The following is a 20,791-nucleotide window of genomic DNA, read 5'->3' as shown; positions in this document are numbered from 1 at the left end:
AGTTATGACAACCCCTACATCAAGGAAAAGTGTAACCCACTTCCAATGAATGACCTAATGTGGAGCACAAGAAGCCATCACATTATTCAAAAGCTCCAAAGAGCAAAACTAAGAGTTGAAATTTGGGCTCATTTTCTGACCTTCTTTTGTCCTTTGGGTCTTTACCCAGAAGCACATTCTTTCCTTGCAAACAGAGAAAAAGTCTAGGAAAGCATAATAAATCAACCAAGATTTCTGACCTAAATTGCAGATTACCATTCAGACTCACATTCCTGCAGACTTGGAGAAAGCATGAGTGAGAGATTAATTGGTAATTGATTCTGGTCTGATCCAAAGCCAGTGTTTTTCTCTGTGGGTTCAGAGAGAGTGACAGGCTTTTCTTTTCTGAGCTATCATATGACAAAAGGTGTATTTTCTACACAGAGTCCAGAATGAAGTTTAAATTTTTAAGGCTTGGATTGTGGAAACAGGAAATATTTTACGATAATGGGTCATAATTTCAGCTTACACTCATACATTTGGATAGGTCCCAGCATCTGGAGCTGCAACCACAACAGTTCAAGACTGATCTAGCCTTAACGCTTAGAATTTCAAAAATATATATTAGATCAATTTAAAACAAAACACACACAGATATGGATATGGATGAAAAATTGACCTATATGTTAACCATACTATTTCCTTTGACTCTTGGAGAGTTGTGTAAGATTTCCTTTTTATTTTATAAATTTATATCTGAGCTTTCAGTCTTTATTTTGATGGGACAGAACAATAGAGAGCAGGCAAGTCATACGGTAAAGGAGCAGCAGGTCAGATTTGAACTACTTTAAGGACTGGATCGTTAATGTGACGTCTCTATGATTGTTCTGCCCAAGCCTGGATGGCAAGTAGTTTAATATGTATTGGATACCAGTGCTAAATTAATTCTCTTTTCCACAAATTTCCTGCACTAATCTTTGTCATGCATTTGTTGCACAAGGAAAGCTTATAAAGCTTTAAAGTCAGTATTAGATACCTCCAATTCATTTCAAAAAGCATAAAAACTTTTTCCAGTGCAGTGTTTGTTTAAAGAGGCAAGTCATTTGCTGTTGATTTTGGCAGTTTGAGATGTACTTTAGGCCTACTTATACATAAAAGGGAAAATTAAAGTTAAATGTTAGTAGGCATAATTGGTTAAAAATAGTTTGGTTAATATACAAATAAAAGTTTTAATGGCTACTCAGTTAGCTTAGCTTAGCTTAGCTCATTCATCTGTTCATGCTACATTCTTAGCAGGTCCACTTCTCTACTTATATGTTGACATGCACAGTGCTGTTTCTGCCCTGGTAATTCTCCTTGCACATATTCCAAACTACTGAACGGTGAAAAGTCAACCTCTGCCCCATGGCTACAGGCAGTTTCTATCATGTTTCTATCCAACTGTAAAGAAGTGCAAGGATTTGCAGAGGCATTATCCATACATTTACAGATCTAGGGAAATCAGCCACATGTGAATTGCAAGTGTAACTGAGGGGTTAAACATACTGCTTTGAACAGACAAATGTCTCTTTCAGTCCAGTCTATACAAGTCTCTCTGTTGGCGATCACCCTCAAGGTGACCCTTCATTTTAATCATAATGCATGGTAGACCAATGTAAACAGTGACACTTCTGCTACTCTCTGTAGGGAGTATGGTACTCACATGTCTATAAGTGGTCAATAACCTTCATACACGTGGTGCAACCTCGCCGCCAGGCCATTAGCACCCGGTGAGATTTCCTGTTATGAAGACTTTGCTGATCGTGATTAGTATCTGTCTGCAAGCTGTCCCAGTCACGTGTTGCTCCTTACACAATACAGGAGCAAAACTGTCCAGCCTACCGTTATTTGTTGTCAGTGGGTTCTCATATTTTCACCAACTGTTGAGATTTTTAAAACGTTTTTGTGTGGACCAAGCTTAAGTCTAGTTTTTATCTGACTGGGCATGATGCCAAGACTTCGAGGAAATCTTGAATTATGAAAAGAAAGCTCAGTTTTCTGAATAAAGCAGGAAACACATGACAGTGTCACATCTCACAGTGAGAAAAACCAACCTTCCAGTCATGGGTTAGCGCAGCAGCTGCAACGGTTCAGCTCTCAAGATGTTTCAGGTTGATCTCTGTGACCATATCTGCAGGCAGTAATATGATAAAGCAGGGGAAGGTGAACTAGGTGGAAAAATTTGTCCAGACCCCAACTGGACCTGAGGCTAAATCTGTCCATCACAGTTCCTTAGTCCCTATGAGAAGCCATATGTTTCACCTGCAGTACTTCACAAATTTTAAAGCTGAAAATGCATCTTATCTGTGGTACCCCTCATGAAAACGTTGATTTAATGGGACTAAATCTTGTTAAATATTTTTACAAACCTTATTTGATGTTAAAGGGGATTGTCCTCCATGTCATGACCCTCAGTTATTGATGAAATGCCTCTTTAAAGTACTTAAACAGGACCGTAGGGCTTTGCTTATCTTTCTCTCGCCCTTTGACCTCTGGGCTACCACAACCTGACCTTAAAGTGTGTGTTTGTGTTGTGACCTCAGGCGATGTTTTCCTGCTGCAGACCAGGGACAGAAAGAACCCTCTGGTGTACACCGTCTTCTCCACTTCCAGGTCAGAGTCCATTAATTGTGCATTTATGGATGTTGGCGTGTTAGTAAGAAAGACAGTGAGAGAGTTGGTGTGTCCACGTGTGTTTTGTTGTTCTTAACCCAGCTTCCCCTGTCCCCCAGCAGCAGTGTATTTAAAGGCTCAGCTGTGTGTCTCTACTCCATGAATGACATCCGGAGGGCCTTCCTGGGGCCGTTCGCTCACAAAGAGGGGCCCAACTATCAGTGGGTCCCCTTCCAGGGAAAAGTCCCCTACCCACGCCCAGGAATGGTATGTCAACAGCCATGACCCACCCATTGAGTAGTGTCAAGTGTTTCTAACCCTAATTAAAGTATGTTCACAAACTGTTTTTAAATAAGTACCTAACTTTGTTACACATAGAGCTTTTAGTTACTTTAAAACTTTTGATTTTCTTTAAAATATGATGACCTGAAAATCTAATGCATTGCTTTAGTGAGACAAAAAATAGTTCAAATACATTCAGCCTTAAAAACGCTGCACTATAGGCATGCACCAACATATTAGTTTATACATTAAGCTTCAAAACATCCGTACTATATACTGTACTGTGCAGAACTTTTAGGTATGTTTGGGCCAAAACTTTTTGAAGTAAGGGTGTGGAATGGTAAGTAAGCCCAACTATAGGTACCATCGGGGGGAAGGAGGATCGACACAACCCAGGCTGTGCTCAGGATGTTCTTGCATATTAGCAGGGGCATGGGAAAATAGTCTGTTGACAAAAGTTAACACAGTCCACACGTCTAAGGTGGAGTAAGGGGTGGATGTGGGAAGTTAGCATGGCCTAGGCTATCATCCAGGCAAGCCCCTGATCATGCTGTAGATGTCCGAAGTTAAAAGGCCTAGACAAAAGAGAAGCAGCTGGGCTTGACTCTGGCTGCCACCCATGTGTGTCAACATGTGTCAGTGCGGGGTCGTAGCATGTCAGGCCCCACAATGAATCCTTAGTGCCCTACATGCTTTTAAACTAGTGCATAGAACTGCATCTATAGTATGAACCAGTGTTAATTTTGTCGACTAAAGCTACGACTAAAAATGTTCACTGACAGTCTTTTTCCATGACAAAAACTAGACTAAGACTAGCCAAAGATAGATCTATGCTGACTAAAACTGAAAAAAATTAAGTTTAGTTTTCATCAATCTGCAGCTCTTCTGCCTCTCAGCTGTAGACAGCAGGGATCCCAGGTTTGGCAGAGTGCATAGAACACACCAACATGATTTGGTACCAGATTTAGACAAGAGAATAAATGCTTAAACTAAAAGTAAAGACTAAAATGTGAAGACTTTTCATGGACTAAAACTAGACTAAAATGTTTGTAGTTTTCGTCGACTATAACTTGTCTAAAACTAAAAAGGGCAGAAATGACTAGAATGTGACAAAATCTAAAAAAGCATGAAAACAAAAGACTAAGACTAAAATGGACATGCACTCTGGCATATCTCTTAATGTGTAACAGTGATAAATCATGTTTAACAGAACAAGCACTTAAAAGCTGTCTCCTTCCTCTATAAAGGTGTTTCAGACCACACTGGTGCAGCAGTGCAGCACTTATTTCAATTATAAATCTAAAATTCAGGATTGGAAAGTACACCTCTATATTATTGGATACCTAAACTAGGTAATGGTAATGATAAGATTTGCCACACATTTTCAGTATGAACTTAAAAATATAAGTTTTCAGATTCAAAATAACAAAATCATACTAGTCATAATCTAAAAAACATTTTAAAGCATAGCTTTTAGTAATGTTAAATTATTATTCTTAATCTTTTAATCTTTTCTAGAGATGAACTAGTTACAGTTGTGTTTAACAGTGCATACATTTAAGTTTGAATGAAGGGACATGGATGTTTCTGATTTATATTTTCTAGAATTTCTATTTGGTGTACCAAACTGTTAAAAAAATAAAAGGTGGCATATGAACAAATTTAGCCCTTAAAGCAGCCAGGCAGTCTGATACTTAAAGACACTTAATACACTTGCAGTACTCAGTCTTGAACCTCATCTAATCCAAAAGCTCTCCACAAAACCTCACAATCAATATGTGCTTATCAGGCCTCTTACTTTCTGCTAAGCACACAAGCGTAGCGTCAGCAGGATTTGTTATGCAGAGCTTCAGCTGTTACTGCCACAGCAGAACAATCCCCATTGTATTCTTGCAGAATGGTAATTGTATTTGGCCTACAGTAAACCCACTCTCACGCCATCATCACCTCACTGGGTTGTAAAATTAGCGGAACTAATCAAATTACAGAAAATGATCTTGCTTAAAAGTGAATTATGCAAAATTGCCTGGAAAGCAGAGTCACTGTTGAGAATGCACAAACAAGATGGAGAGTTTTTTCTGCAGCTTTAACTACTGTGCATACTATAAATAAGTTACAAAGAACTGCATAATGCTGCAGAATTTTTAGGAAACATCTGAAGAAGAAATCAGAAACAGTGGCTTGGCTCTGACCAAGAGAGAAACTTGTGTTTCTGTTTTATTTGACCATAATCACATCACTGATACCTCATAATCATATCACTGATACCTGCTGGACTGTGGCTTTGACCAGTCACTGTTTTTGTTAGTAACATGGAGAGCAAGCGGAACCAATGCCCATCAAATGTTGTGTGACTCAAAGTTAATCGATTTTATGCCCAAATAGTTCTGTTTGGCAAAGAACCCCAGATCTCCTTCATACCTAGGATTTTGAATTGCTGGTTTGTGTGTAACTCCTCATATAAATGTAAAGCATGCATGTACATACATATGTGCTTATCAAAGTGTTAGTTTAAATTGTGTCTCATATTGAGTTATACCATTTGCCATCACTCAAGAAAAGAGAAGAGAAGTTAATGAATTTATTCTTTAAAAAGTGAAAAATTGAAATTAACTGCAAATATGCATACATTGGATATTTTTCTAGAAAAATAGCATGTCAAAAAAAAGCTTAAATTTAAGTGTTTTTGTTATTTTCTTGTACCATTTGGCAACCTTTTAAAATGTGCAGGTACCTTTTTACTTGTAAATGTGCAAAATGCATGCTTAAACATTTACAGCTGTGAAGTAAAGCATTTGAATTTCAACTTAACTTCAGATAAACTATGTCTCACATTTACTTGCACCATTAGGCATCCCTTTGATGGGTACATTTTTCCCTTTTCTAAATGTAAAAAAACTTTTCTAACAAATTTGCAATGAAAAAATGTTCATTCCCAATTGACCTTCAGTTAAATGATATTTCAGAACTACTTGCAACATTTAGCATCCCTAAAAAAAAAGACATTTCACATCTTAAATGTGAAATATGAATTTTAAACAATCAAAAATTCCCTTAAAAAATCTGAAAATCAAATTGGATCTAATTTTAAAAACATCTCAAATTTTTCTGAAAGATTTGGCATCTTGTAAATATTAAATATATATTTTAAATATGTTTTAATATATATTTTTTATTTTTTATTTATATTTTTTATATTTTGATTCTTTTTTTCCAGATAATTATTTGCATATCAAAATAATTTTAGAAGGATTATTCAAATTTACTTGGCATCCCATTAAAAAGTATTTATCTTGTAAATGTAATTATAGAACTAACACATTTCTGGGAAAGTAGTTGGATATAAAATTCACTATGGTTTAATCTTGTTTCAAATTTATTATCATCTTTTGGCATATCCTCAAAATATATATTTGCATTCAAATTGGAGTTGATTTAAATGTCATAAATGTACTTGGACTATCTGGTATCTCTTTAAAGAGACAATTATTCCCTTTCAAAAATTTGAAATATTTTCTATTCAGAAAATTTTCACAGCAACATTTTCAGTTCAAACGATGTCAGACCATTTGGCTTCCTATTTGAAATTTAAGTGTATAATTTGAGTCTTAAATGTGTGAAGAATGCATGCTCAAACAATAGCAGTTTTTAGGAAAATATTTGCTAATCAGATTTATCATGCTAAGTGATCTTTCAAAACTACTTAAACCATTTTGCTCTCCATTAAAAATGGGAGTTCAACACTTTCGTATCGTAAATGTAGAATATACTTATTCAAACATCTGCAAATTTCCAGGAAATATTTGCTTATCAAATTCTCTGTAGATTAAATGGGGTTTCAGATTCACTTACAGCATTTTGCATCCATTCAAAAGGCCAAAGTATTTCTTTTTGTAAAGTTGAAAGGAAAGTGTCTGCATATCAAAGTAGCTTTATCTTAAATTATAACTGAAATTTACTTGCACCATTTGGCATCCCTTCAAATATTCAGTTATTGACATCAATGAGAGAAAACTGTCCTTACAAATAAATTTAGACTGAAAACATATGTCAGAAGCAACAGCCTCTAACAAGGCCTCTTTTTGTGCTTAATCATTTAATTCAAAGCCCATGCTTTGCATTTGGTTTGAATTGTTTTATTATCATAGGAGCTTGTGCTGAAGACTGATTTAGACTTTTCTGTTTTGCCTACAATCAGTGTCCCAGCAAGACTTTTGGCAGTTTTGAGTCCACAAAGGGTTTCCCAGATGATGTGATCCAGTTTGCTCGTCACCACCCTCTGATGTATAACCCGGTCTACCCCATGAGTAGACGGCCCATCTTCGTCAGAACCAACGTGGACTACAGCTTCACGCAGATAGCCGTGGACAGAGTCAACGCTGCAGACGGACAATATGATGTCATGTTTATTGGCACAGGTGAACTACTTCTTTTCAGATTATCACATCACTTTTTTATAAGTTACCTAGCTACTCATCGTGACAACATAAAATATGAAAGTGACCTGATGGACTGCAATTTCTATTTCAGACAAAGGGACTGTTCTAAAAGTGATCAATGTTCCTAAGGAGAGCTGGAACAACATGGAGGAGCTTCTTCTGGAAGAGCTTGAGGTCTTCAAAGTAAGAAAACTCAGACTTTTCTTCTGACTTAACTGTAATTGAGAGAATATGTCAATTTATGTATGTTCTCCTCTTTTCAGGATGCTTCATCAATCATCAACATGCAGATTTCCTCAAAACGGGTATGTTGTTTTTTTACACTTTAAATCACTGATGACAAAAAAAAAACATTCTGGTCCCTCTGGATCAAAAATCAGACAGATCTGCATGTTCAGCTAAAAAATGCACAAGGATGCCCAGGCTGTGCCAAACAGAAGGGTACACTGCCAACAGTCCCAGTAGGGGGGATGTTGAACCAAAGCAAGGCAGGTTTTTTTTTTACAAGCTGAGGCAGCACTTGTACACAAACACTAAAGGGCAGGTGTAGGGCAGGGACTAAGAATAGAACAGTCTAAGAGGAGGAAAGGGGCAGGTGTAGGGCAGGAGGAAAGTGGCTGTAAAACAAATTCACAGGCAAGAAGAGGCATCAACTACCTCCCAGACACAACAGATTCAATGAATAAGATCAGAAAGTTTAGAAAAGATGATTTTAGGTAGATGGAGTGCAGGGTGAGGCAGGTTTGATTAGTGCAGGGAGAAACATCTGTGCTTCTACTTGTTAAACAAGCTTGTTCTAAAGACAATTACCTTTTTGAGAAGTGCTGAATTGTCAAGCAGCAACAACTTAGTGATGTAAGGAATGCAGTAAGAAGGAGAAAGAGGCAACCTCGCGTAAAGAGCCAACTCTAAGGTAAACAAGTCAGGCGGCATGCATGATGAAGGGAGTGTAACAGTAGGCTGGACACAAAGGTCAACAAAACAGCCTGGAAACACTTGAGAAATAGCTACATATTAAAAGTGTCAGATTTTGTGTTGCGGTCAGAATTATATTGCGTCAACGTAGGGGCTAACAGAACCACTGGAAGAGTAAAAAACATTTTAACCCCAGTTCAGGCTAAAGATTTGCGTTCCAAGAAGACAGCTTTTGAAGATTGCAGGGGATCATTGCAGTGGTGTGATGGGATGTTGCAGCTCCATTGAGGCAGGTCATTGATGTTGCCTGTGATTCACTTTGTCAGGTTACAAACAGCTGGTTTTAGAAGTTAATGTTACAATCTTGCAACTTACCAGTTAGTCACAATGGCAGAGTTTTGGACATCGTTTTTTATCGGCTTCAATCTCACGGCATAAAATGACACAAGCCCTGAGGGTATTTCACACAGAAGAGACTTAATTCAAGTTTAACCAAGTTTTTTTTCTTGCAAATTTGAAATCATGAGATGTCTTTGGTGACTACTATGTGATGTCTTTATGAACTTGAAGGGGTCGCAAGGTCGACAGCAGGATAGGAGACCCCCCTATGGAGTGTAGGCACTGGTGGTGTTGATGGAAGGAGTTGGATAAGATGAGGAATGGTTTTCTGAAGAGAAGACTGTGGAGTTTGACCCAAATACTGATAAGATGACTTGGATGAGCACTGAAGGGATGCAGGTTGCATGGAGTTGCTGGACCTGGACACTGTTGATGTGTTATGGAGATGGCTGGGGTGAAGGAAGGTTGCAGTGGTTGCACTGAAACAACTGACAGTGGAGTAGAGGAGAACAGATTTTGAATATGACAGTGATATGTGGTGACTTTAGAGATTGGAGGCTTTGGCACGAGGCAAGGGATATGCAAGTTTATTAGTACCAATCTAAGTTCAGTACCTATATCCTTTATCTGTGAAGCAGTTGGATTAAGTGTATGGTGTGATACTTGCAACGATAAGTTAGAAGGAGAGATATGGAGAAAAAAAGTTTGGACAACCATTGCCCATCATCAACCAATAGATGCTAATTTTCTTTGGAATTGTGGCAAGGCCAGCTTTTGGGGTTATATCACTTCCTTATTCATGTGGCATTGGTCTCTGCAAAGGTTATGCTGCTGTCTTGGTCTACAACATCTTCAAGTAGAGTCTGTTCACCTGTTATATCTCAGCTCAGCAGTAGACTGACTTTATACAGCAGCCTCACTTTGGTTCACTATATTCCCAATAAGACAGAGTTTAACAGGATTTAAGAGTGCCAAATATCAATGTAATTGTGCAGATTTGTAAAAAGGAAAGTCCTCTCCAAGAAGAAAATGTAACACTATTTAAGGCTTGTCTTGTGAATGGATGTCAGATTAGTTCTGCTTCATTTTAGGTAGCTCAGAAATCTAAACACTGATTAAAATACATTACACAGCAACATATTTGTTTTTCAAGTTATGATTTCTGCTCTATTATGGCCTGTTGGCTGCAATTGTATGTAGAAATCTATTTAAAGAGACAACTGGTGGTCTGTGAACACCTTCTATCACTGGTATGTAATTAGTGAGGATAATGTTCCACCTTTTTGCTGACTCTGGTGATTCAATACAGCTTTGACTACAAATCTACTTCAAAAAGAAGCAAGAACACTTCCTATACTGAAAATCCAGCATGTAAAGTCTCTATGTTCTAAATAGAGATTAAAATGTATGAAATATACAAGATTAGTCCTCCCTTTGAGCGGTTTGAATTTAACAAACCTTTAAAATGTGGCTCATTGAAGCAAAAACGTCTTCTGTTAAGTAAAAGAAGTAAGACCAGTGGAGCTACATAAGTAGGGAGTAAGTATGTATGTAAAGATGACAGGCAGCATAATTGTAATGCCATAACCCACAAAGTGCATCGATGTAGCAAGCGAGGCCAGCCAAGGCAGTTCAACAAGCACAATGTTCAGACCACAGATTGTCTGCTATCTGTTTATGGAAAGTGGGGGTTAAACTTTCCTACAAGGTAAGAAAGGTCAGGGCCAGAGAGTGCTGACCCTTGCCATAGGCTACAGGAAATCTGGGATGATGACAGTTCTGATACAGCCCTTTAGACTTGTTTTTCCTCTTTGTCCCCACAGCAACAGCTGTATCTGGGCTCAAACACAGGGATCGCCCAGGTCCCCCTCCATCGCTGCAGTGTGTATGGGAAGGCCTGTGCTGAGTGCTGCCTGGCCAGGGACCCATACTGCGCCTGGGATGGAACATCTTGTACTCGCTATCTGCCAAACACCAAGAGGTCGGTGAAATAAACACTAATGACACAAAACAAATAATGACTCAGCGAGACAAGTACAACAAAACTATTGTAATTGCAAGTAAATCAAATACTTTAACTCATCTAGGAATCTGTTTTAAACTCCTATGTTCAACCTCTACAGACGCTTCCGTCGTCAGGACGTGAGGAATGGAGATCCCAACACCCTGTGCTCTGGAGGTATTATTTCAAAACTTTTGTTTTGGTTGTTTATTATAATGAACCAGTGAAAGTGCATGTAGCCGTGACCCTTTTTTAGGCTTGCCCCCCTACAGAGGCATTTTTCAATAAATAAGAACAAAGCTTCACTCTGATCCTGCTCCAGCTCAGAGACTCTTGGCATCTGACATCTTGCTGTCTCTGTGCCAAAAAAATCCAAAATCCGTCCACCCTTCACCCCTGGGTAACCTCAGTACGCCTTGACCACAATACCCTCATTCTGTTGCTATTCATCTTTCTGCCACATAATTGAAGAGGATAATCGCTCAAACTCTAAGAGCTCCTGGGTAATTTGATCACATCATGTGGCATGCAGTCTGGGTTGTGTAAAAATAACGGAGACCAGGGTAATTGTTGCTGATGAGAGGGAGATTGCCTCAAAGCACTCAATAGGGGGCATTTTTATAGTTTATACTCCTTGTTCCCCAAATAATTTACATTTACAGCACTGGGGGCTGTAGAGGAATTTGGTTTTACTCTGACCAGACCATGGACTTAACCCTAGGCTCAAAGTGTGCTTGTCTCATTACCTGAACCCACCTCAATAATTGCTGCGTTTGTGGCACCTCATTGTTTCTTCTATGGCTTTTTGCATGTGGACTGTTCCAGCAACATCCCAGCTGCTGGTAAACACTAGCCTGACTGGTTTACTTAACTAGAAACTGATTGTGTAGGCCAGTGTTTCCTAACCATTTTTCCTTGGAGCCCCCCTATGTGTACCTAAGAAAAGCGGTGATAATCAAACGGTGATAATCAAGACCACATATCTGCTGAAAAAAACAAGAGTATAGTGTTAGCTCTGACAGGCTTTGGAGCCCAGCACTATACCATCTAATTGACATCAGCTGATCTCTCGTAAGCCGTCATCAGCTGATTTCTCTCTAAGCACGCTATTGGCTGATTTCTGCCATATCCAAGCTGCTCTGGCCTGGCTATGCTTTGTGGTTTCCACTGAAAGTCACTTTTTGCAACCCTCCTCCACCCCAGCTCCTCCTTTATTCTACTTATGACTTAATCACTGTCTTTCTGTGGTCACTGACGCCTGCTCTCAGGATTCCTTGTAGGAACAAGAAAGTCAGGACTGGTGCTGGGGATCCCAGAAAGCCACACTGCCAAACATAAAATACAGATAGTAACTGGCAAGTTACTGTCATAACTGTATGCTTCCATTTTTATATGACTGGTTTACTGTGAGCAAGTTGCATAGCTAACTAGTTAGCTTATGTGCTTCTGTTATGAACATTCAGTTTTTTAAGGATGAAAATATCAGCTTTCATTCAAAGAAAGTGGAATGCCTTTGTTTAGTGCCAATGCAGCCTTTTGGTCGAGCAGGCGCCCATATACAGAGGCTACAGTCTTTGACATACCAGTTGCAAAAAAAAGACAAATGACTTGGAAAAACATTAGCTACGGTTGGCTAGCTAGAGTTAGCGCTGATAGCTTACTTGCTATGTTAGATCATGTATTTTTTTTCTGAGTTGTTCCCAATGAAGACAGAGCAAAATCTGCACCTCATTGGTACTCGAAGGACAGCCGCTGCCCCCAGCATCTTGTCCAGAGCTTTAAAAGGTTTTATTTAGAGTTTTATGACTTGACTTTTGCTTTGATTTAAAGGGAAAATAAAATTTACATAATTGATACCCTCGTAATAAATATACTAACAGAATCACAGTACAACAGAAACAAAATATAAATCTAATAAGCACCCAAGAATTGTGATAAAATCACATAATCCTTTAATCCCATATTGCCCAAGCTCCATTGGGAAGACAGGTGGACGTAGGCCAAGTCAGCCCCTTTGCTGCAGAAGTGAATGGACTTGAGTTTGTATAGGGCTTTTCTAGTCATTTGACCACTTAAAGCACTTTATCCACGTAGGTCACACTTACCTATTCATACACAGTCATGGAGGCTGCTATGTAAAGTGTCCATCAGTATTAACTGATCCTTTTCATGCTCCTCCACATTCCACTGATGCAAAAGGAGAAACTTAAAGTGGAGTGTCCTGCCCAAAGACATGTGGCTGCAGGAGCTGGAGATCAGACCCCCTGTCTTTTAGCTGAGAGTTGACTGACATCGCCATCCACAAGAAGCCACCATGTCTGAGTTTCCTTCCCAACCAAGAGGAAACCTCTTAGCTGATTTTTAAATTGCCAGTGTACTACAGGTGTTTCTTCTGCTTCTACTTTCCAACCTTGCTCACCCATTAGCTATTCTGATGAGACCAAGTGTTAAGTTCACATGGATGATGGATCCCCTGATGCCAGCATGTCTTTGACAACAAGTGCCGTGCCTCCATCTTGGCTGATCCTGGATTTTTCTGTCTCTTTGAACTAGACATGAAAATAAACTTGCTCCAATTCAAGGAAACATATGAGCATTTTTTTGCAAAGGTTAAGACCACTGATGCAAGTCCTTGGTCATAACTCATACTGCTAACATGCATGACCAAGTCCTGGCAGGACAATGAAAATCGCTGTTTGAATTTACACATCTATCTTATGACTGAATGTTGAAATCAGCCCACTTAAGTTCTGACCAATATTCTCAAATGTTCTGAGGAGTGCTTTGTATTTTTGTTTGAATTTTCCTATTGTCAGCCTTACCCACTTGCTGCCATTAATCACTGGTGACTAGTGGCAGTGGTGACTTGTGATACAACAATCTTGTGATCAAGTTTATTTCATCAACTTGATCTCATAACCTCTGACATTAGTTGTTTGTTAATATGGTCATAGATCAAGAGGACAGCAAGCTGTAACAGCTTCCAGGGCAAACATAAGCTATTAAAATCTCATCAAAACCTCCTCATTCTGTCAATCCATGGTCAGTTATATTGCACTCATTTATCAGCAAAGTCAGAGAAGATCTTAAAAGTTCTGAGAAAGTTTCCCTTCCCCACTGACCTGTCCTGTCTTGCCCCTTCATTTGTTTTTTGCCTTTTTCCCACCTGGACTGTTAAGAGTGAACAGATGTCCTGAGTGACTATAAACCGCTAATGTCTTTGTCTCTGCTGCCCCCTTCAGACCACCACAAGTACCGTGCTGCAGAGAGGAAGCTGTATGGAGTTGAGGGAAGTAGCACTTTCCTGGAGTGTATCCCAAAATCCCTTCAGGCCAGAGTAACCTGGACCTTCCAGAAGCATCCACAGAACCCAAGGGAAGAGGTGAGAGTGATGGAAAGTGGACAGTAGAAAAGTTTCAACCCAGGAATTTATATTGAAAAAGGTCATTGGAGTCCTTATCTTTTAAAAGGGCCTGTAGAAACATTTCCCCATAACAAAGACATTACTCCACGACACTATCATTAATAATCATCAACAGGAAGTCATGGATTGTGGGAAAAGGTCCAATAGTTTCCAGTCAAACTGAGCCAACATACAGTCTGTAGGAGACATTATTCAGCTTCAATTCTCTTAGCTTCATCAAAGTCAAACTCAGCTATGACTCTGAAGAAATGGTTACTATCTGAACCCTCATTCCAAAAATGCTGGGGTGCTGTGTTAAATGTGAATAATAACATAATTTAAAGATCTGCAAATTTCAAATTCTGATAAAACTGGCAGCATCCACTCTCATCTCTCAAGCCGTAAGTGCACCCATAGCTATGATTGCACCAGCCTCTTGTTGCTGCTTGCTTAAGTCTCGACTCCGCGCCTGAAAGTACTGTCCCCTCACTTTCTAACAGGGCCCAAACTGTTCAGATTGGAGCTTTGCAAGATGGATTTGCCAGTTAAAAACACAGAAAGGGCAAATCCATCTGCTTTGCAAGGTTAGGGTGTAAGTGATTTAACCCTGATATTTCAACTTGCTGAGACAATCTATGGACAAATGTATAAAGAAACTGGGAACAGATTTTGGGGCTGAGAACAAATAGTCTCTCTCCAACATCTTCTAAACATGGCTTTAACAGTTCACTGAAACTTGCTTTGTTTTCCAGGTACGTCTAGATGATCGCATCCTCCAGACAGACAGAGGACTTTTGATTCGCCGTGTCTTGAAGAGAGACGTTGGCATTTACCAATGCCACGCCATGGAGCATGGCTTTACCCAAACCTTGCTGGGTATCACCTTAGAAGTCGTACCTTCAACGTCCTCTTCATCCTCCAATCTACCCTCAGATGCTCCTGTCCGGTTAGACCCCCGCAGCGGAGGTGGCCCCCCAGTGACCAATCAAAAGCTTTGGTACAGGGACTTCATGCAGTTGGTGGACCATCCTAACCTCAGCACTGTCGACCAGATTTGCGAGCAAGTTTGGGCACGCAAGAACACAGAAGCTGGCCAACTGGAAAAGAGCTTCCCTGCTCCGGTGAAGGAAGTCCCGCCTTTGGCCCCAGCTGTGCGCCCTGCTAACAAGAAGTGGAAGCATCTTCAGGAGATCAGAAAGGGGAGAAACCGCCGGACCCACGATGGGAAACCAAGTCCTCGGGCGCCTCGCAGTGCAGGGGAGTAACATTGTGGAGAAAAGATGGAGGGAGAAAGGAATGACTGATACAAGATTAGAGGATGAGAGTGGTTGAAAGAAAGACGAAGAACTTCTGGAGGTGTTTACACGTACAAAAACATCCACGCACATAAAAACACATACAGACACACACACAGCACCTCCTCTATTGTGTATATTTATCTATGGATGCTCCCACTATATGGTACCCCAGTCCCTGAGTCCTCGTCCCACTGGCCAGCCCCTGCATGTGCTGCCTTACTGCCCACGTTGATTCTGCACGATCCCTTTACACTGTTCCACTAGAGTAGTCGAGTGTCCAAGCAGGTCCTTATGTGTGGCATAAACTTAGACACACCGTCATTTCCTATGCCACTGACTATACATGGAAGGTTTGCTCAGAGCAAAGAGAAGACCACATCTTGTGATCTACACACTTTATGTGGATAGTGGCTCACAGTATGAACCCCTAACTTCTGGACTACACCACTTGAAAAAGCCCCAAAGTTTTTTGGATGGACTCCTCACCTGAAGATGTCAAACCAATACAGATGAAGTGTGGAATGATTGCTGCATATAATGGGAAGAAATGGAGAATTGTGACAACTGGAATATACTGGAATATAATGGTCTCTGACTGGAATCACATCCACGTATACATGGGCGATTGCACGAGCATGCAAAGAAACAATTTTGAACCCATTCTTTTGAACTAACTAGATGAATTGAACTTCCTGTGGTGCTCTTGCTGCAAATACTTCCAGTTACCTTTCACATGACTCGTCTGAGCATAAAACACATTTCATTGATAGAGATGCCAGCAGTTAGGGGGCAGCCTGTGGAACAGATCAGCATGTTGCAGAACTGGTTATAGTATATAGTTTAGTGGTTTCCTTAGGCACATTGAGGCATGTTGCAGCAGAACAAAAACCCACAATGCCGTTGGTTAGAGAGTGGTTGTATCTGAGCAGATACGATTATGTTATTTCACTGGTCCAAACCACTAGAATGAGGAAGGGGAGGGAGCTACTAGCATTCAATGATGTGAGAGACAGATGAGATGTTTACACTACACAGACCAGGCTGGAGTACAAAGAAGCCCAAATATCACCTTGACTATATCCAAACAAGCTTTAGATGTGAGGTAGGACTACAAACACAAATGGCAGACATGTTGAAAGTGCATTTAGATACTTTTTTACATATTCCCAAACATTACCAAAAAAAAGTTATATTTAATGGTTTTATTATTGGCTGTCTGTAATGTACAATGCATTATTGTTAAGGAGAAGTGTTGAGTAGGGTGGTTATAATAAGAGGTATTAAAGAGTAACTAAACCCCAAGGTTAAGTGCTCAATTGAAAATCTACATAGATATTAAGCAGTGGTGTTTATCAGAAAGGATCCAAGTGTTAACATTAAAATCAGGGATGTCAGCATTAGTGCATTATTAGAAAGCAATTAAGATTGATAATTTAAACCTTTTTTTTTAAATCACATGCCTCATCTTCTCTTTCCACACACTTTGGTTAAACCTCTGCAAAGGCTCCCTGCAGCAATAGTGATGTAAAATGAGCCCACCACTGCTCCTCAATTTCGCATGTCAGTTTAAAAACTCACAGACAGCTCAGTGGACAGGCCAGAAGTCATCTGTAGCTTTTGCTATTAAACGTTTGACTTTCTACTGTTCCCCTATTTCCTCTTCAATCAGTCACAACTTCCTTTTTCTGTAGTTCAGTTTATGCCATTATCTTCAATCTACCTACAGTTCTGTATTTTCTATCAAAATACAGAAAGCTCTGTAGCCTAACAGGTAGTCAACTAAGAATTCACAGTTAAACAAAAAACATTTTAAATGCAAAATAATGGAGGTTCAAAATACAACAATAGGGAGATAAATCACAATAGCCGCATGAAAAATGACTTATTGGACATCCCTAATTTAAATTTAAAAATACATATCTTTTTTTTGCATTTCATCCTAAATGCACATGATTTAAGTAAGTGATGCAGCACGAAAGACCACGAAAAAGCGCACTGCAGCATGAAGTGCCACGTCTCCGCACAATATGGTACGTTCTCCCCACATCATCCTGTTCCTGTTTCCCTCTCTGATGCTCATGTTGAAATTGGTGAAGAATGAGGAAAGAGGTAGATGACAAGACAACAGGAGAGTAAGACAGGAATATTTATCTTGATAGCTGTGCATCGATAATAATTCTGTTTCTGTCTTAAATGTTTTGCTCTGACTTGTGTCAACACAGAGACAAAACCGTTCAACTCAAAGCCATTGATACAAAGCTCCTCATTTTTGTTTGTCCAAATTCAAAATGAAGACCTAGATATCATACATATTTGCAAGAACCTGAAACTCACAGGTCATCGAATTAATTTGTAATAGATGCCCTGTCGACAGCAAGATTAAGATGCTATGCAATGCAACATCTGACACTTAGATGCTGCTAGGACTGTGTTAGAGTGATTGTTCTGTTCAGACTGAAGTCTGGCAGCTGCAGCTGAATTTTTCTGTTGGCTCATATGGTAACGTATATGGTGCCAGCTCACTATCACAGAGCTTAACAGTAATTCTACACTTTTTCCATACCTATTGCCCTCAGCATTTTCAAATGTGAAAATTATCTGGTAACAGCGACCTCCACCAATCAGAGAAATGGCTCTGACACTCTAGTACTGTGGGTAGTGTAGTTCATCTCCTTAAGCTCTCATATTGATAGAAAAAAACAAATGCTATTGCACTGCTTTTGATTATCAAATAGTAAACAAAAAACTTAATTTACCATGTTTTTTCGTCCTTAAGTGATGAGGGAGAGTAAAAGAAGAGCTCTGGGCTAAAACCAGTGAGGATCGTAGCGGTCAGATGTCAAACCATTACTGTGTTTCTACTGACTTAAAGTCAGCAATCATTCTGTAACAGCTGAAGCTGTAGTCTGTTTGCCAGTAAACAGATTTTTCACACATTTACCAGCATATTAAAGAGAAAAAAGAATAATAATGAAAAGGTTGAAGATGGGACCGTTTGTCCAGTTTGACATAGAGTCTTAATAGACACTTGTATACACCTAAAACTTTGTTTTAGAATTTCAAAATGTCAGACCTTACTATGAAATGTCATATTTTTTATGCATAACCAACTATTTGGTTTGGGCTCTGAATAAGCGTTACACTGTACGGTTTCCATATTTTAAGTTTTTAAATTGTGAATGACCCAAATGACCCAGACTTTCTCATTTACCATTTAGATTGAACATTTTCACCCAGAAAGAGGTGAATGAACTACCTAGATGGGTTGAAGCTATCTATAAACCATGTTTTTCTTAAAGTGAGATTGATAACATACAAAATTTGGCTTGTGGTAAGTCTACCTTGGATGGTACTTATACAGCAGCATACTCTGTATAATGTATATGCTGCTAGCCAGGTCTTTCCCCTCCCTCCTCCCTGCCCTGTCCATGAGGTCCAAAAGTGTATTAGCACTTCAGCCAAAACTCTGGGGTTTAGTCACTCTTTAAGCCACCAATAAGAAAGGGGGCAGATTGATAACCCTAACCGTAAGTAGATTCTAGTATTGAAAGCATGACAACCCATGTTGCTGGGCTTCAGTGCAGCACATATTTATAAGTTTTATGATTTATTTTGTATTCCAAACGGTACATTTTCTCCTTGTGCTTTTACACTGTTCTTGCATATGTTGTTTGTGATAAGTATATGCAAATAATATAAGACGAGCAACTCACTGATGCCTCATTCCAAATGGTACGACACATTAAAGCTGCTATTTTGCGCTTCCCACAATGCACCTCACTGTCCAAAAGAAAATAAAGAAAAAAACAAAGAAAAATCTTTCATCTGACTTCACACACTGTTAGATTCACATCGAAACGTAGTGTTGCAGTCATCACTATCATTGACTTTTTGCTGCTCAACAATGTCATCTCTGCCTAATGGACATTTAGTACAATAATGTCTTCCTTCCCTGTCTTTGGTGTGATCTCTCTCTGTGTATTCTGTGTAAAGAAACCTTGTTTGTGGGTCGTCTGTGGTAACATGGTGTGTGAAGCCTGCCCCCTAGTGTCTATTGTGTGTACAGGCTCAGATGAAGAGCCTACCTGTGGTACGATGCTTCATTATATCATAGTCTATCCACATGACAGAAGGCAACCAGCATTGTAAGATAAAACATGCATTTATCTTTTCATAAGTATGATTTTTATGATGGTCTACTTTGTGTCTGCAACACATTTGTCAGGAGTTTCATGGTTTTAAGTGGACTGAATTTCACTCCATGTGTTTGGCCCTGAGAAGAGGAGGCAGCACAAACTAGGTCATTGAGTGGATTTTAGATGTATGGAATCATTGTTGTTGTTATTTATATACCTTTTTCTAGAGATGTAATTAACTCTTTAAGTGAACTGAACTGACTGAATAACACCTGCAAAAGGGACACTCTGCATTTTGACTCCAGGATTTACTGCAAAAACATTCAAACAAATTGTGTTTATATGTAGAGCTTTATCTACATTTAAGCAACACATTTAAGTTAATTCACTTCATAGAGGTTTAACTCGATGGCTGTGTTCTTTACGTACACAGATTCTTCTTTTTTACATTGGTAGTGATGTCAAACTTGCCTGAGTCTCCCTCTTAAACCAGCTGTTGTTTTGTGCTCTTTTGAAATTGCATGACCAATGTTAGTGGCTAACGCGTTTGACAATGGTACGGTGGCGCAAAAGAGCGAGAGAAAGAAAGCACAATGTTGAATATTATTATTATTCCTATGTATTTATGTGCAAAGATAAGCTGATATGTTGTTGTGGTGGATTTTTATTTTTCTTATAAATGTAGATTTACGTCTGTATTGTTCATGTTCTGCTGAAAAAGATTCATCCTCAACATTGTCCAGACATTACAGCCAATGGGAAAACTTCTCCTGAACACAGTGTCCAATTAGAGTTTGTCGTTCACACAGCCTTCCATTCAACACTCCTGTTGTAGCCCATGCCATGTGACGCACCCCTGTACGATAGCTTCAAAGAGAGGCTGGTGTGTGTGTGTGTAAGTGAGAAAGGCTTGTGTGTTTGTGGCGTATGTGTGAGTGAGTTTTGGGGAAAGCAGAGCTTTGTATATAACGGCAAAGGAACAGTGGCGTGTAAGTAGAGCAGTCTGGTTTAAGGTGGAAGGCCAAACTTAACATGGTGCACTGTAATTCTCCCAGAGGTCTTTGTGAAATGTCATGTCAGATTGTTTTTGATTAACACAATAAAATATGCAGTTACTTTAAAAATAACTCTATTATCTCTTCTTTTATAGAAAAAGGAAATAAGATTTGTGACATTAACTTTTTATTTTTACCAATTATAATGTAAGTCTATTATGAATTTTAAACATACGTATAATGTGTTATAATCAGAGGTGGATATATGACTAATGTACTAAAGTAAAAATTAAAACTATAGTGGCTAGAATTTACTTAAGTAAAAGTAAAAATTCTGGTCTATAAATCTAC

General features: G+C 39.2%; 1 protein-coding gene across 2 annotated transcripts in view; it reads left to right on the top strand.

The window, feature by feature from the left end:
• Positions 1 to 20,551, top strand: part of sema3b (sema domain, immunoglobulin domain (Ig), short basic domain, secreted, (semaphorin) 3B) — a 166,029-nt gene extending 145,478 nt beyond the window's left edge. For both annotated transcript variants that reach the window (XM_041798958.1, XM_041798959.1), the window contains 9 exons: positions 2,562 to 2,631; positions 2,754 to 2,898; positions 7,112 to 7,331; positions 7,444 to 7,535; positions 7,616 to 7,657; positions 10,430 to 10,587; positions 10,730 to 10,785; positions 13,851 to 13,990; positions 14,764 to 20,551. In XM_041798958.1, coding sequence (XP_041654892.1) covers positions 2,562 to 2,631; positions 2,754 to 2,898; positions 7,112 to 7,331; positions 7,444 to 7,535; positions 7,616 to 7,657; positions 10,430 to 10,587; positions 10,730 to 10,785; positions 13,851 to 13,990; positions 14,764 to 15,276 — 1,436 coding nt within the window. In that variant the 3' untranslated portion in view covers positions 15,277 to 20,551. The remainder of the gene's footprint in view (positions 1 to 2,561; positions 2,632 to 2,753; positions 2,899 to 7,111; positions 7,332 to 7,443; positions 7,536 to 7,615; positions 7,658 to 10,429; positions 10,588 to 10,729; positions 10,786 to 13,850; positions 13,991 to 14,763) is intronic.
• The last annotated feature ends 240 nt before the right edge of the window (positions 20,552 to 20,791 follow it).

This window comes from Cheilinus undulatus, linkage group 11 (assembly GCF_018320785.1).
Source record: "Cheilinus undulatus linkage group 11, ASM1832078v1, whole genome shotgun sequence".
Classification (NCBI taxonomy): domain Eukaryota; kingdom Metazoa; phylum Chordata; class Actinopteri; order Labriformes; family Labridae; genus Cheilinus; species Cheilinus undulatus.
This window is presented reverse-complemented; position numbering and strand designations above follow the sequence as displayed.